General features: G+C 43.9%; 2 protein-coding genes across 2 annotated transcripts; both read left to right on the top strand.

The window, feature by feature from the left end:
• Positions 1–6,675: 6,675 nt before the first annotated feature.
• Positions 6,676–8,393, top strand: LOC119303696 (chaperonin-like RbcX protein 2, chloroplastic). Its single transcript, XM_037580834.1, has 5 exons — positions 6,676–7,066; positions 7,355–7,446; positions 7,546–7,603; positions 7,712–7,777; positions 7,939–8,393. Exons 1-5 carry the CDS (start codon positions 6,782–6,784, stop codon positions 8,059–8,061), a joined length of 624 nt encoding a protein of 207 aa, XP_037436731.1. The 5' UTR covers positions 6,676–6,781; the 3' UTR covers positions 8,062–8,393.
• Positions 8,394–12,781: 4,388 nt separating this feature from the next.
• LOC119298241 (polygalacturonase-like) lies at positions 12,782–14,223 on the top strand. The gene has a single exon (XM_037575717.1). It carries the CDS (start codon positions 12,891–12,893, stop codon positions 14,139–14,141), a length of 1,251 nt encoding a protein of 416 aa, XP_037431614.1. The 5' UTR covers positions 12,782–12,890; the 3' UTR covers positions 14,142–14,223.
• The last annotated feature ends 1,633 nt before the right edge of the window (positions 14,224–15,856 follow it).

The following is a 15,856-nucleotide window of genomic DNA, read 5'->3' as shown; positions in this document are numbered from 1 at the left end:
ATTTGGTCCAATTTTGCAACAAATATATGGTAGGTCCTTCACAAAAAGAACTCAATTCGGGCACTCGGAAAATGGAAAATGGTTTTTCCGTGCAATGTAAATGAAAACTCCCTTAGGCAATATTGTTTGGAATTACAAGATGCACCCTTGTGCACAATATGAGATCATTTGAACAAACTATGCCATGAATGTGGCCATAAGATTGATCATTTGGCTTGAAAGTCATTGATCTCCACACATGATAGCTCGTTTCTGAGAACACTTTTTTAAAATAATTGCTGTATTACAAGTTTATTATTTCTCCTGGTAACTTGGTCACATATAATGACACAATGCGAAAGTTTTCCAATTTTTTGATTTTTTGAATTTTTTATGCCCGTTTCAAAATGCGATCAAAACGGCGGGAATGACCGTTCCTAGCTAGTGCTTGAATCTTGGAATTTTTTTGGTGTTTCTCTGATTAAATAGATACTCTTGTACCTAGAAATGATTTTTGGAAAAAATAAATAACAAACAATGAGGACGCTACAGTTCAAATTTGACCCGTTTCCTACTAAATGAGCGGAAATTTGTCTTTTTCATGAGAGGTGGATCACAATTTTTGACACCCAATCATTTGGTCAATTATGCACTAAATATGTCCTAGTATTTTAGAAAATTGATTTGGCGCCCATCCATCCACCCATCAATTATCCATCCATCTATCTAAAAAAACAAAATAAAATGAAAAAGAGATACCCCCCACCCGCAGCCCAAACCCTAGGTCAGATCCCATCGACTCGCACCCATCGCACCCCTCCTCTCCTCGCAGTCGCCGCCACCTCCTCCCTCGATCCAGTCCTATCCCCGGCCTCCTTTCCCCGATCCAGTCCTCTCCCCGCCGCTCCCACCCACCGCCGACCTCGCAGCCCTCCTCACCACCGCCGCTGACCTCGTCCCTCCCTTCCCTCACCATCTCTCCCTACCCTATGCCCCAGATCGAGTCGAGCAGGTCGGCCGACGCGCTAGGGTTCCGTTTGGTCAGCTCCGCGCCGGCTCTCCGGTTGGCCGCCCGCCCGACGATGGATCTCCCGCGGCTCTCCCACCAGGCGCTCTTCGCGGTCGTCTGATCCACGGAAGCCGAGGACGTGCGCCGCCTCCTGGCCAGCGCTGAGGAGTCCGCGCTCTACGTCACGGCGGAGGCCGGGGCGCTCGTGGTCATGCGCCTCCTCCTCCCGCTCTACGACCTCGAGGCCGCCAAGCTCCGCTCCCGCCTCGACCTCGACGCCTTCCACGTCGCGCCAAGCAAGGGCACACCGGTGAGCCCCTCTTCTCTCTCAATTAGTAGCTTCCGCTGGGTTTTTAGAACGAGCCAAGTACAGTGTGTTTTTGGAACTATTTGATGTTTAGGACCAGTGTGTTGCTATATTTTAGCTCAGCCCAGGGCTGCTGCCACGACCTCGGCCAGATTAGGCTGAATCCAGGATAGCTTTTTGAGTTGTTTGGTGTTCTGGGCTTTGCAGTTCGATCGATTGCGCTATGGCACTGGATGTGTATGTGAATTATCTATGGTTGTGGTTGTACCGGTGATAATAATGGTGGCTTTTGATGTTAGATATTAATATTATGCGTGGATGTGAGTAGCTTGCTGAATCAATAGGGGATGAGCTTCTCTGCAATTTATTGCGAATCCGCTGCCCGTCACTCGTTAGGTACTTGAGATGGTACTTGGTCCACTCCGTTGTGGCCATAGCTTTGTTAATTGATGTATTCTTATGAACTGGGTACTGCAATTGTTGCTGCTGTATTCATCTCCTTCATCACCAGTGACTAGGTGCCCCCGCTCTGTTTCGCCTACCTGAATCAAGTGTGTGTGGTCTGGTGCTGACCTGTCGCCGTTTTGTTTCGTCTATTTGCTGCAGGGCGAGCGACAAGTGCCAGAGGGAGAAGCGCAAGACCATCAACGGTGACGACCTGCTCTTGGCGATGGCAACGCTGGGGTTTGAGTACATCGAACCCCTCAAGGTTTATCTGCAGAAGTACAGAGAGGTGCGTGCCTATTTAGTCATGTGGTAGTTTTTTTCTGAACTAATTCGGTATGTTGTTGTTGTGGCCTGAATCAGCTCTGTTTGGCACTTTGTTAGTCTTAGTTGGCAAGATTAAACACTCCTCTTCAGCTAGGTGACTGATGATACCCCACACTGTCTAGCACCAATCAGCTTATTGTCCTTAGAACAAGTGTTGCTTTATCCTTCCAATTGCTGTCATTCAGATTTTCAATTCTTTTCTGTACTGTTAATTCAGATAACTGAATGATTTGAAACACTAAGAAATATCTCCGGAATCCATTATTAAAATGAAGTCTTTTATTCAACTGGGACATGCATGTGTACACTACTTTCTCTTGTGCAGGGCCCAGCTATTTGACCCCAGTTAGCGGCAATCTAGTAGATGTAAAATTTATAAGAGAATAATCAGTGAATATTTCTCCTGCATGTATCTGCTACGTGTTGTTTTCATCTTGATAGCTAGCAGCCTAGTACCATGAACTTTTATTGTGAAATCTCTATATGCTGTAAAATTAATTGGGTCAGTCACGAAATTGTTGTGAATTGTAAGATGCTTCGAGTAAATGTTTTTTTGCCTTCTCGCGTGTAGGCGGTCAGGCGAGACAACAAGCAGAGGTTCAGTCTGTTGGAGGAGAATGGCGAGCTGCTGATTTGGGTTAACCAGGGGCACACTGTGGCAGTATGTTTTCTGCCTGACCCTCCAGACCATGGAGAAGCAGAGTCGGCCGTTGGCGGGGACCTCGGCAACATGGCCAAGATGCTCCGCTGCACCGGCAGTGACGGTATCATCACCATCAAGGCCGACGACGGCCCCGACACCGTCACCTTCATGTTCGAGTAGCCCATTAAGAAAACCACCCCCTCGATCTGATTCCCCCCCCCCTTTGCTCCTCGTTGTTCGCTCTTGGTTCCATCGGTGACCCTGGTCTGGATGGATGGATGGACAGATCAGGATAAGATCATGGACTTTGAGATGAAGCTCATGGACATCGACAGCGGGCACCTCGGGATCCCCGACTCCGAGTACCAGGCCATCGTCCGCATGCCGTCCTCTGAGTTCTCCAGGATCTGCAAGGATCTCGGCAGCATCGGTGACACTGGTATGCTGAATACCAGTTTCCTGTAAATGAAATCTGCTGCACTTGTCGTCTCTATTTCCTGTAAAAGAAATATGCTGAATACCAGTTTCTACCAGTCTGACGGCGACTTGTGTGTGTTGCAGTTATTATCTCTATCACCAAGGAGGGTGTCAAGTTCTCCAATTCGGGAGACATTGGAACTGCAAACATCGTTTGCAGGCAGAACAAGACTGTTGACAAGGTATCTTGTGTTGCTTCTCCCCTACTTAGTACTGTGAATATGTTTCCTCTAGGCATTTAGATAGTGTGACTTCTTAGATATACTGCATACTGAAAGTTAAGAACCCCAACTAAATTGTTCTCAATCTGATTGCTTGCTGGTTACTCAGTTTTTATATCTGGACATAGTGTTGTAATACACTATTGTGTCCCTATGATGTGAAAGTTATGGTCTGAATAGCTTTATATTAGGATCTGCTTGAGTCTCTATGATGTTAAAGCTGGCAATATTACTAATGTTGAAGCTGAAGCTTTAGCTTCAGATTCTCTTGTGTTTCCAACAATATTGCTGGCAATATTACTAATGTGTTAAGTTGTCTAAACATGCTTGCTGCTAGCTTTGAAGTTGATCTAAAGAACCATTCATGCATTTACACATTCATGATTTCCTCTGTTGTTTGTAATTGTTCTGGTTAATTGTGCTAGTAGATATTGCCTGGAATTTGTAGCTGGTAGATATTGTGTCATGTCCTCTTTGACGAGTAGATATTGTTTCATGTCCTCTTAGACGAGTTCATTTATTGAAAAATGTTTCACATGTAGAGTAAATATGTCACAGTAAATCTGTAAAATATCTTCTTTATAGTTTTTCCTCGCATGTTCAGTATTGTGTCTGGCATGTTCATAGAGCCACTTGTGTAGTGAGATGAGAATAACAATTGTACTAGCTGAATTTGTGTTGTCATTCTAAATAACTGTCCTTTTCTGAAACCCTTCCTAATTTTTTGTTCTTGTTCTATTTGGAAATGGATGCAGCAGGTGCTCTTCTCTTGCACATGTCAGGCACCGTCTCCGGCGCGGTGGTGCTTTTTGAGGCGACCGGCATGATGGCGGTTGTGTACGACGGCGACCACAAGCTCTCCGGTGAGTCGGCTCCATCTTCTAGCCCTAGCTCCCACTTTTCTGCTCCTATAGCATGCTCTGTTGGTTTAGAACACTAGCAGCAATATTCTGGATAAGTAGAATGATCTGGTTAATAATAGCCATATTCTGGATAAGTAGAATGATTTGGTTAATAATAATAATAAGTAGAATGATAATATACTAGTGTATCTTTACTTTTTATTTTAAAAGTACTTTGTATTCTATCAGTGACATACCTTTTATTCTCTTTTGAATGCTCAGATGTTTTGCATCAGCCTGTCATTGCTAAGGGAGAAGAGGGACTTGGAGAAGAATTTTTTCCGTTAAGCAGATTACATGTTTGGTTGCTACGAAGTACCAGATAGGCTAGTTCTATTTTTTTTCACAATCCTGAAGTATTTCAGCAGCGCCATGCAAATGCAGTAGCGTTAGGTTTCTGATTCACCTTTTGTAAAAACTTAGTTAGCCCACAGCCAGCCTCAAATAGTATTGCTGGAATGAATGGTTGTAATATAATAACATTGCACGTTGCTTTTAAAATGTATCAGTGTGTTGTAATGTCAATGGCATAATATTTTTTTTTTGGATTGTATCAATTTTTAACTGGGCTAGGCCCAAGTTATATTGGACAATTAGTTTTGAGGGAAAAACATGAGAAGCCCAGCAAAGAAATGGCCCAGAAAAATACATGATCAAAAAGAAAATCTGCTGTTAAAAGGCCCATGCAAAGAAATCAAATGCTGAATTGTTGGGCCAGACCCATGTACCTAATAAAAGCACAGGAAAAAAATACATTAAAAAGGCCGAATTGTTGGGCTAGGCCCATGTAGAAAAACGAATTGGACCGGGCTGATTCTTGTGCCACATCAGATTGCCACGTCGGATGCCTACGTGGTCTGGGGAGGCTGCTAGTGACCAAAACAAAACAATAGGCATATTTTGGTCGTAAACGTCTACGACCTTCTCACAGAGAAGGTCGTTAATTTCAGTTTACGACCGCCAGCTTTTGACTTTTTGTTTTTGGTCACAAAAGGTCGCAAATGAAAAACAATGATCTTTCAGTGGCCAATAGTCAAAGTCACAAATTGACATATTTGTTGTAGTGAATGCAGCCAGGGCTTCGCCCGGCGGTGCATGTCGGCGGTGGCGGGGGAGGGGGACGGGAAGAGAGGGTTGTCGGTGGGATCGATACTCTTACGTCGAACACTTGCAAGCCATCAGCCATCCTCGAAGACACGACCAACACATCCATGGATCCTCCGAGCTCCACCACAACTTTGTACCGTCAGCACCGATCGAAGCTCCAAACCCACCATTGCTGCCCATGTCCATGGCCGCTCAAATATGGTGACTTGGTGAGGTAACACCCAAACACATTGCTGGTAGCCAGGAACCGTGTCCATGCGGTTGGATGTTGAGGCCGGACTCCACCTAGCCCAAGTAGAAGCCACTAGAAAGAGGCCCAGCCTAACCACCGCAAGGGGCTTTGCCCAGGCATCCTGGGCCTTCACCTCCAAAAAAAAAAGGCATCTTGGGCCTGCGGCGGTGAGGGGGAGAGTAGGCAGACGACCGGCTAGAACGGCGCAGCAATTGTGCTGTCCGAGCCACCCGCAAGGACCACGTGGGACCGAAAGAAGTGACTGAAAGTCCAAAAGGTGATTTGGTGTATCACTAAACCCCAAGGTGACATGACATATAGTAGTATTTATCATGATATTTTTAAATTAAATACTTTCAGCTCGGGTATTCATAGGAAATCCGAGCATCTGCTGGTCCTCTTTACCTTGTACTCCTTGGAACACCGAGATTACGTGCTCTGGCCAGCTGCCGACGAGTTGTGGTGCGTCGTCGCTGCAAGGAACCTCGCAGGTCGAGGTGGTCGGCCGGAGGGCGCACACCAAGGTGTACCGTGCCGTGTGCAGCACTCTGTAGACCAGTAAACGAAAGGAGCTGAGAGACATCAAACATGGTACTCTGCTGTACCTGGCTGGGAGGAAAAATCAGACACGTTGTATGTACCCGGACGGGAACCGAGACCAGCATGCAGCAACCTCTCGGCCGCGCCGTGGCCTGCTCTGGGTCTCCCGTTCAGAATTCAGATTCCTCCCAAGTTTTGGTTTCAGATTCACAGAATCCACGCGAGAGGAGGCGCCTCGTCTGCCCGGTCCACACACGTACGCGCCTTGTCAAATGACACGCGGGGTCACACGAGAATTTCATTTTCTAAATCTTGCTGCCAAATTTACCCGGAATTGTTGAATCTTCAGTGGGTTTTCCCCTGGTGGTGCTAAGCTGAAAATCGCGCGCGTCCTGGGCCTCAGAAAATTTGGTTGGTGAGCGTCGCAGCCAAGCCAGCGCCAGCCACGGCGACCCAGCAGCAGTTCAACACCACCTCTTCTTCCTCCGCCGGCCACTTACTTGGACACCTCCCCCAGCTCCTCCCTCGATTTTTATATACCACATACTGACACCAACCAAGGAAATCACTAGCTGCTCACGGTGACGGTGAGGATGACCGGAGTTCAGGTGATGCCGGGGGTGGGCGCGGTGACCACGGTCGACGTGAGGACGGAGGGCGGCAAGGCGGTGGCGGGGCTCGCGAGGAGGCGTGTGGCGGTGGGGAGCAGCTCAAGCACGAGCCTGTTTGCTGGTGACTGGAGGAGGAGGCCTCGCCGGGCGACCTGCTCCGTCAGGCTCAGGCAGTGTGGCCGGGGCAGGGGCGGCAGGAGCGGCGGCCTCGCCATCGTCAGCAACCTCGGGGGCAGTTACGATGTTGGCTTTGGCGACGTCGACCTGGTAATTCATCAGCCTCTCCTCCGCCATCTACTTGCTGGAATTCTTCTACTTCTTGTTCTCAATCATCCATATATGTCATGTTACGACCTTGGGGAATTTCTTGGAACATCTCTTACAACAGTTCCTCGGCTGAAAGATTCAGATGATTTTGTTTAGGGATGGTCAAGAATAGGTTTTTTTTAATTGTTGTTGCAGCTTTGTTGCTTTAGGGTAATGAATATGTGAATAGTATTTCAAGTTTCTTGAAGAAAAGAAAATGAAAAATGTTTCCTGTTCATGATGATGCAGCAACTGATGAACTACTTTACCTACAAAGCCGTGAGGACCGTGCTGACCCAGCTCTACGAGATGAACCCACCCAGCTACCGCTGGCTCTACAAGTAACAACATATTTGATCTCTCTCCAGTATGAAAATTCTAGCAATTAATTAGTACTAGTAATTTTGTTATTAAATCTTGGATTCTTGTTCCCCTGACAGCTTTGTTGCTGTAAACAAGCCCACCGATGGCAAGCTGTTCCTCCGCGCTCTTGGAAAGGTATGAACAGATCCACACACATATTTTTGTTCTTCTTGCACTGCTACAAATTAGCATGCAAAATTCCTCGCATGAATATATGTTTTCTTTTGCTCTTGTAACTTGCAGGAGAGGCAGGAGCTTGCAGAGCGGGTTATGATAACCCGGCTTAGCTTGTACGGGAAATGGATCAAGGTAATAATATTTTCCAAAACCAATCAACATGCCACAAATTTTCACCGCAAAAGGAAAAACATCCACTAATTTTACGCACGACATGCCGTATATTTTTTAGCTGCTTAAAAAATTTAAATTATTATTAACATCTGATTTGCTCATGTTTACTTAACCTGCAGAAATGTGACCACGCAAAAATGTACGAGAAGATCTCCAACGAGAACCTGGAGCTGATGCGGGAGAGGCTCATGGAGACGGTCATCTGGCCAACCGACGACACCAACACGGAGAAGATCGGCTGATATGCATGCGGTTTCAGTAATTTCAGCCGCTGAACTTCATTAATTAATTAGCTCATCGGTTAATTAGGTAGAGCGAGGACTATGCATGCACACACGATTGAGTCAAACATGTGTATATATGTATGTGATCTAGCACAGAGTCTATATGGTTGGGTCTTTTGGTGGAGATACTGCAAGCTGTTTGTGTTGGTGTCGGTGTGTAATGTGCCGCCTGTGTTGATAGGCACATTGACTAGCTGGGTTAAATGTATGGATTTAGTCATCACCCATCAGTGCAAGGGTGTGTTTGAGCCCGGAGTTATATACAAATGCTCACGTGTTATGTGCCTCTCCATCTCAGTTTTATGCATCTCTCAATACTGTCATTACAACACTACAGAACAAGTTTGTCTCCACCACCCCTTATGTAAAAGCCATGAGTTGTGGCCGATCTAAAACGTCCAAACCGCTCGGCTCTACCATTGCATTTGACGGTCCTAGATTGATTCTATGTTTAACACAACACAATACACCTTATACCTTTGAACGTACAGCAAAGTACTCGTTAGTCATGACTGTCGTTACTCGTATGGCATTCCGCACAATTCGCTATAAGAAATTTGTTGATATATGACAGGTTTTTGGTGATGTTCTTTGGAAACATCATATAATGGCCTAAATCCGGTTTCAACTTTCCTTCAGTGATCAAAAGCGGGCTAACCAGTCCCAATTGGGTGACACTTCTTTATGTTGAAATGATGATTGCTGTCATAGATGTACAAGTAACATAGTTACTTAAATTAAAAATAAAGATGTTCATGCTTTAGATGCTACCCCCACTCAATGTTCAAACTTTTTTTCCAAAATACACAAAGAGTTTGTCATGAATTTAATAAATTCAAATCACACACTTGTAGTTGAAACTTAATTTTGAATAAAAAAAGGTTTATATTTAAAAAGTTCAAGTTTGGAACTAGTAAGATTTAATTAAATTTTAACATGTGCTTGCAGCAATCCAGGGCTGGCTCCTAATATTTTCAAAAAGTTTGAAAAATATTTCAACCTCAAACATTTTAATTCTTTTTCAACCTCAAACATTTTAATAACTATCTATTTTTTCTTAGGCCTTCTATTTCTTAAGCGGATCTCTATTTTGAGTTGAAATGGCGAAAAGAAGGAAAACAAATGGGCCAAAGCCCATTTCTTGATCCTGCCCTTCTATTTCTATTTCCTTTTCACCCACCAGTAAATGGGCTGAAGCCCATCTTTGCTTTCTTCTTTTTCCTTTTTTTTTTGTTTACACACCGGGCCATGGACCATAAGCTAACCGAGGTCAGCCCAAACTACCAATCTAACACTCTCCTTTCTTCCGTTTCTTCTGTTTATCCTTTTAACAAAAAATATAACTTTAAGACCAACTTATTCTTGGAAACAACAAAACTATTCATATTAACCAGAAAAAAATTAATATTATGTGGAAATCTTCTTAATATTTCCACATTTGCATTTATGTCTCCAAAAATAATTAAGTATATCTATTTTGAAATGTAATAATAATAAATAATAAAATAAATTGGGCAACGCCCATTTTTCTCCCTGTACCTTTATTTTCTTTCCATGTCTACAACTAACAAATGGTCCAAAGCCCATCTTTACTTTCTTTTTTCCTTTTATTTTTACCCACCGGGCTATGGTCAAGAAGCTAACCGAAGCCAGCCCAAACTGTCCAGCGCTCTCTATCGTTTTTCTCTCTCTTTCTTCTATTTCACACTTTTAGAAAAACTAAAATTAAAATAAACTTACTCTTGTAAAGAGAATAACTACTTCATGTGAACCCACAAGAGAATGAATAATATGTGGAAATCCCCCATCAATATATTTATGTCATTTGCAGGCATGCCAATAGTAGGATTCAATATGTTTTTGGGAAAAAAAGGTGTAATGTAAGATTGCAAAAATAATTCTAATAAGCTTGACATTAATTTTTTAGAAGATTTGAGTAAATTACGACAATAGCTTGCTTTCTCGTGGGACACATAGTTTGCCTTGAATATGATGATGCTTCCTGAGAGATGCTCGTGTTAAAACACAATGTGCAGTCCAGGTTTTCTGAAAATCCCCTAAAAATTTAAACAGGATCTTATCAAGTCACATAGGGTCCCATGTAAAAAAACACATGATATTTAGACTGAATAAATAAAAATAAAAATAAAACTGAAAACCAATAATATGCATTTAAAGGTTCAAGTTTCAAAAAATAATACATTAGATTTATTTATGTATTTTTGACAGGAACTAAATCTTTACAAAATTACTTAATATGCTTTTTTAGTTTAGAGACTTATTTGAGGTATATGCAGTTCAATAAGGAATCAAATCTTGTAGATAGATAGAAAACAATTTAATACATAAATAATAGTACTCCTTCCGTGCCGAATGTTTTATATTCCCGAGTGTGAAAAGCCAATGCTGGATAGACGGTTTAGATACGTCACTGAGTGCCCCATGGGTCATCTTGTTTCCTATTCAGTGGAAGCTACGTAAAGCATCCCTATATTAAGATGAAGTAAGAATGCATCAGTCATCTTATTTTCTTTCTTCGATGAAAGAATGTAGCTCCTCTTTCAACCCGGGCCTCCCCTCTAGGGAACTGTTTGAGTTTTAGCATCACCCCCTTTTCCTTTTGATCATATTACACTTGACTCGCTGCACAACATTCCGCTTTCTGAGCCACGCTCCTATGTGTTTTTACACTCCTTGAGACCAAAATTGGGTAAAGAGATACAAAAGGAGAGGAACACCCTCTCGATGAAAGAACGTGAAACACTTCGGTTTCTATAGAGGTACAGGAAACGGTTGGGGGCAATATGATAGGTGAAGTGGTTGGATTTTGCGAGCTTTTCCAACCACTGTTGGATGTGATTCCAAGAGACAAACGAGAATGAATACCACACAGAAGAGTTAAGACCGGGATAGTATGATGCATCCTTGAATATTCAGCAATTACAAAAAACATTGAAAATTTCAACTTATATGAAATTGTTGAAATTTTAAACATAGTATTATGAGGACATAGCATGATTGCATGTGCATACTAATTTTAAATGAATCGTCAAAATATTAGAAGAAATTTATCAAGAAGATGTTTCATGGAGTACAAACTTCATAGTTTGCCTTGAATGGTGTGATGTATCCTCAAATATACATCCATTAAAGAGAAAAGAAATGCATTGTCCAAGTCTGGTAAAATTGCCTAATACTTTGTAATGGTCGTATGACAAATTTCATATTTTTAGACCAAAAGTAGTTTTTTTAAATAAAACCAGTAGTATGCATGTTTGACTTTTCCGAGGCCAACCCTAGAATTATTTATATATTTTACAGGTAGGAGCTATAAAATTATGGAATTACTTAAATGTGAATTTTATTTGAATTTTAAGGTTTGTTTGAGTCACGTGTAGTTTAATTTAAATTATAGCCAAAAATTCATTTAATATGTTATCAATAACATACTAATTCAAAACAATTCCTAACTATGACAGGAACAATATAAGTTAGTATGTTCCATGTTGGAATAACTGGCACAATCTAGATAGATGCATTTGGAAGGTACTACACAAGGTACTTCAGTTAGTATTTCAAAAAGATAGAAAATACAAAAATTTACATGAACATTAAGATATAATTGTAAATGGGTGTGGGTAGAACTCAATCGACTGAGACTGTCTCAGTCGAGTGACATCAGCATAGTTGTGGTTTTACAAGCGGCACAACTAGATGTTGCAATCGGCGACGAAAAATGTTGCAAGCAACGGACACTACAACTGTTCTAACTAAATGCTTCAACCATCAATTGCGGCCGTTGTGACCGGTGAGACGACATGCTACAATCAACAAGGGGCAGATGTTGTGTCCGATGAGAGCACGTTGAACTCCCGATTTTCTCTGAGGCGATTACACAATTTCAAGGGTTGATCATCAGGCCAGCTCATAGCTAATTAACGGAATAATGTAGAAGGACTGGTACCAGTCGTCCAAGTAAAGGTACATGCATGCACGGATCGAACGGCTTCGATGAGTTATTAGGTAAGCGCCGCTGGCCTAGTTCAGGTCCAGATCGAGAAAAGCTTGTCCGTCGCTTAATCATGGCTCCATTGTATCAGTAAGTATACGTACGTCCGTGCGTGCAAGCGACGTGTCAGTCTCCTGCTGATGGCAACCGCTTTGTGCCAGCAGGAACGGCGCTACTTTTCCATTATTATTAAGCGGCTGCCTTTTCGTGTTCTCGAAGGAGTCATGTTTAATTTAGTGCCGATCATCAATCAAAACTAAAGAAGGCCAATGATGATTGCGGTGCCATCTGAAGAACCAAGGCCCGTGCACTACTACACACTAAGTACGTACTACTATAGAAGAGACGAAGAAACACGCCTGCATGGGCATGGAGTTGGATTTTTGTGGTGCGAAACATGCATGCATGAATGCAACAATGCCTACTCTCGCACCCTTTGCTCATGCTCCTGCACGTATGCATGGTGATGTATGCAATGCAATGCGTTCGGTTCACGAGCTAGCTAGCTAGCTATGTCGCTGCATGCCGCACCCAACCAAACCACGCACCGAACTGCACGCCCAACTCCAGAGCCTAGCCCTGTCTCTCTCCATTGATCACAACCAGCGCCACACCTATAAATACGCCTCGCCAACGCCCCTTCGTCTTCATCCATCCGTTACTCACACAACTCTTCTTCTCCCATCAAACACATAGCTAGAAACTAGAAAGTCGTCACTACGCCTTCATCTGTCCATCCAAAACTCATACTTCGATTCCTTTTGAGATCTCTCCCAAAATGGCGTCGACCACCACCAGGCTCGTGTGTGCACCCCTGTTCCTGGTCTTGCTCTCCATGTCCAATGCCAACTCAGTCCAAGAGACCGGCAGCTCCCTCAAAAGCTCCACTCAGAAGAATGTGTTCGTCCTCGACAACTACGGCGCCCGTGGCGACGGGAAGCACGACGACACGCAGGCCCTGGCCAAGGCGTGGAACGCGGCGTGTTCCTCGTCCCGGCCGGCCGTGCTGCTCGTACCCAAGGGCAAAACCTATCTGCTCAAGGCCATCACCCTCTCTGGCCCGTGCAGATCCAGCATCGTCTTCAAGGTGAAGGGCACACTCATCGCTCCTCCGAGCATGTCGGCGTGGACCGAGAACAACAGGAGGCGCTGGATCTTCCTCCAGCGCATCACCGGCCTCACCGTCAATGGTGGCGGCACCATCAACGGCAACGGTGAGATCTGGTGGCAGAACTCGTGCAAGACCAACAAGGCTCTGCCGTGCAAGGGGGCTCCCACGGCCCTGACGTTTCACCTCTGCACTAATCTAAAGGTGGACAACCTGAAACTTGTAAACAGCCAACAAATCCATGTGTCGGTTCAGGACTGCAGCAACGTGCACTTGGCCCGGCTGACCATCACCGCGCCTGGCACCAGCCCAAACACCGACGGCATCCACGTCACCCACAGCAAATATGTGCAGGTCAGAGATTGTCTCATCAAGACCGGCGATGACTGCATATCCATCGAGAACGGAACTCACGATCTTCATGTCACAAAAGTTGTTTGTGGCCCGGGACATGGCATCAGCATTGGAAGCTTAGGAGACGGCAACTCCAGAGCCGAGGTATCCCGTATTTACATCGACACCGTGCGATTGTATGGCACGACCAATGGAGCCCGGATCAAGACATGGCAGGGAGGGAGTGGATACGCCGAGGATATCGTATTCCAGAATATGATCATGGATGCCGTGCAAAATCCAATTATCATTGACCAAAACTACTGTGACTCCGCCAAGCCATGCAAGAGCCAGAATTCGGCGGTAGAGGTACGGGATGTGGCGTTCAAGAATATTCGAGGGACTACCATTTCCAAGGATGCCATCAAGCTGAGTTGTAGCAAGGATCTCCCGTGTTCTGGCATTGCCTTAGAGAACATCGACCTTAAATTGGAGGGTGGGAAGGGTGACACCGAGAGTACCTGCCAGAACGCAAAATGGAGGAAGTCAGGAAATGTTGTTCCACTACCATGTAAAGGAAAAAATTAAGCTGTAATGGAAATGAGCTAGTTTAGACATGTATAATGTACAATATAAAGCTTCTATGGAAATTCATTAATAAATCCTACTTTTGCATACATCGTTGTAGTTCCTTTTGGGGGTTTCTACCAATAATATGAAATGTGTTACCGGTAGGTGTTTTCTTGTTGAAATGAACAATAATGTTTAACACTCTTAGCTTCCAATGCTCATTGACAATTTAATTTCAATCACGTAGTAAAGTCAATTCTTCCTATAATTCATGGTTCTATATTTACATCTAGGAAGAGTAAAGGTTTTCCAAAGCTATGCTGATGTTTCAAATGAGGCATTGTCCTATATTAATAGAACACCATCACTACAAGAAAACCCTAGAAAATAAATGGAAATTACTTACTAGTCCTTGGGGATTCCGCTATCTTGTTCATCCTGCACATGTCAATGGCCCGCCGATGTTGCCACCACTGGAATTGGAAGCGGGAAAGTGGAAATTTAACGATCTCCACTCTACTAGCAAGAATCAAATCTACTAAACCCAGACCAACATGTGCAAGTTAGAGATTTTCTCAAACTTAGAGATTGTCTCAAACACTGACGGCATCCACATCACCCACAACAAATATGTGCAAGTTAGAGATTGTCTCATCAATACGAGGGATGACTGCATGTCCATCAAGAACGGAACTCACAATTTTCATGACACCAAAGTTGTTTGTGGTCCGGGACATGGCATCAACATTGGAAGCTTAATTAGGGGATGATAACTCCAGATTTGACATTTTCTATATCTACATTGACACTGTAGGATTATATGGCATGACCAACGGAGCCCGGATCAAGAAATGTCAGGGACGGAGTGGATATGCTAAGGATATTGTATTCCATAATATCATGGATAACCTGAAAAATAAATTGATCAAAACTAATGACTCCGCGAAGCCATGCAAGAGCCAGGAATCAGCCATACAGGTGTTGAATGTGGTGTTCAAGAATATTAGAGGGACTACCATTTTCGAGGATGACATGGGATCAAGCTGAGTTCTAGCAAGGAACTCTTTAGAGAATATCGACCTTAAATTGGAGGGTGGTAAGGGTGGCATGGGGAGTACATTCCAGAATGCAAAATGGTGACGAGGCTCTTCCTAGCACCCTTGCTCGTGCTCCTCTTGTTCTCGGTGTCCGATGCCAACTCCTTTACTTCAAACGGCGTGTTCCTCTGAAGTCAGTTGTCTTCAAAGGCCGTTGTCTCCAATACAAACTCCCAGGTTTTGGAACGGTCCCAGAGTGCCACCACAATAGCGAAGCCAAAGGACAAAATTCCACACCAAAAGGCTACCACCACCAGAAAACCTTCACTTGAAGTCGAAGGAGAGCACACTTATTCACCACTACCTTTGTTGTTGCCAAAGCCACATGGCAAGTTGCCAGAACCCTAGCTGGTAGAACATAAAATCATTTATCAAATGTTGTCCCAATGCAAGGTCTGGCAACCCTTCCTACTCACTAGAAACCGTGAGGTTGTAAAGTGCAGAGAAGTCGAGAGACCGGTGCCAGAAGCGAGAGCGTCTAGGGTAAAGGCCGGGTTGCTTCCCTCTCTCTCACACACATAGGGAGGGAGGGGGAGAGAGAGAGAGAGCATTTTGTTTGTTTCGAAAGCTTTATGGCCTTGATTTAACATTTAGTCCACTAATCTTCTAAGAGCAACATGTGATTTGAGTTAATTG

Source organism: Triticum dicoccoides, chromosome 5A (genome assembly GCF_002162155.2).
Source record: "Triticum dicoccoides isolate Atlit2015 ecotype Zavitan chromosome 5A, WEW_v2.0, whole genome shotgun sequence".
NCBI classification, from domain to species: domain Eukaryota; kingdom Viridiplantae; phylum Streptophyta; class Magnoliopsida; order Poales; family Poaceae; genus Triticum; species Triticum dicoccoides.
Note: the sequence above shows the minus strand (reverse complement) of the source record. Positions and strands in the feature narration are given on the sequence as shown.

What these genes read in the sequence shown, in the direction of transcription:
- LOC119298241 (XM_037575717.1), top strand. Translation starts at nt 12,891, where the DNA reads ATGGCGTCGACCACCACCAGGCTCGTGTGTGCACCCCTGTTCCTGGTC.
- LOC119303696 (XM_037580834.1), top strand. Translation starts at nt 6,782, where the DNA reads ATGACCGGAGTTCAGGTGATGCCGGGGGTGGGCGCGGTGACCACGGTC. An exon ending in AGCTACCGCTGGCTCTACAA is followed by an intron (nt 7,447 to 7,545) that starts GTAACAACATAT and finishes TTCCCCTGACAG; the next exon opens with CTTTGTTGCTGTAAACAAGC. An exon ending in TGTACGGGAAATGGATCAAG is followed by an intron (nt 7,778 to 7,938) that starts GTAATAATATTT and finishes CTTAACCTGCAG; the next exon opens with AAATGTGACCACGCAAAAAT.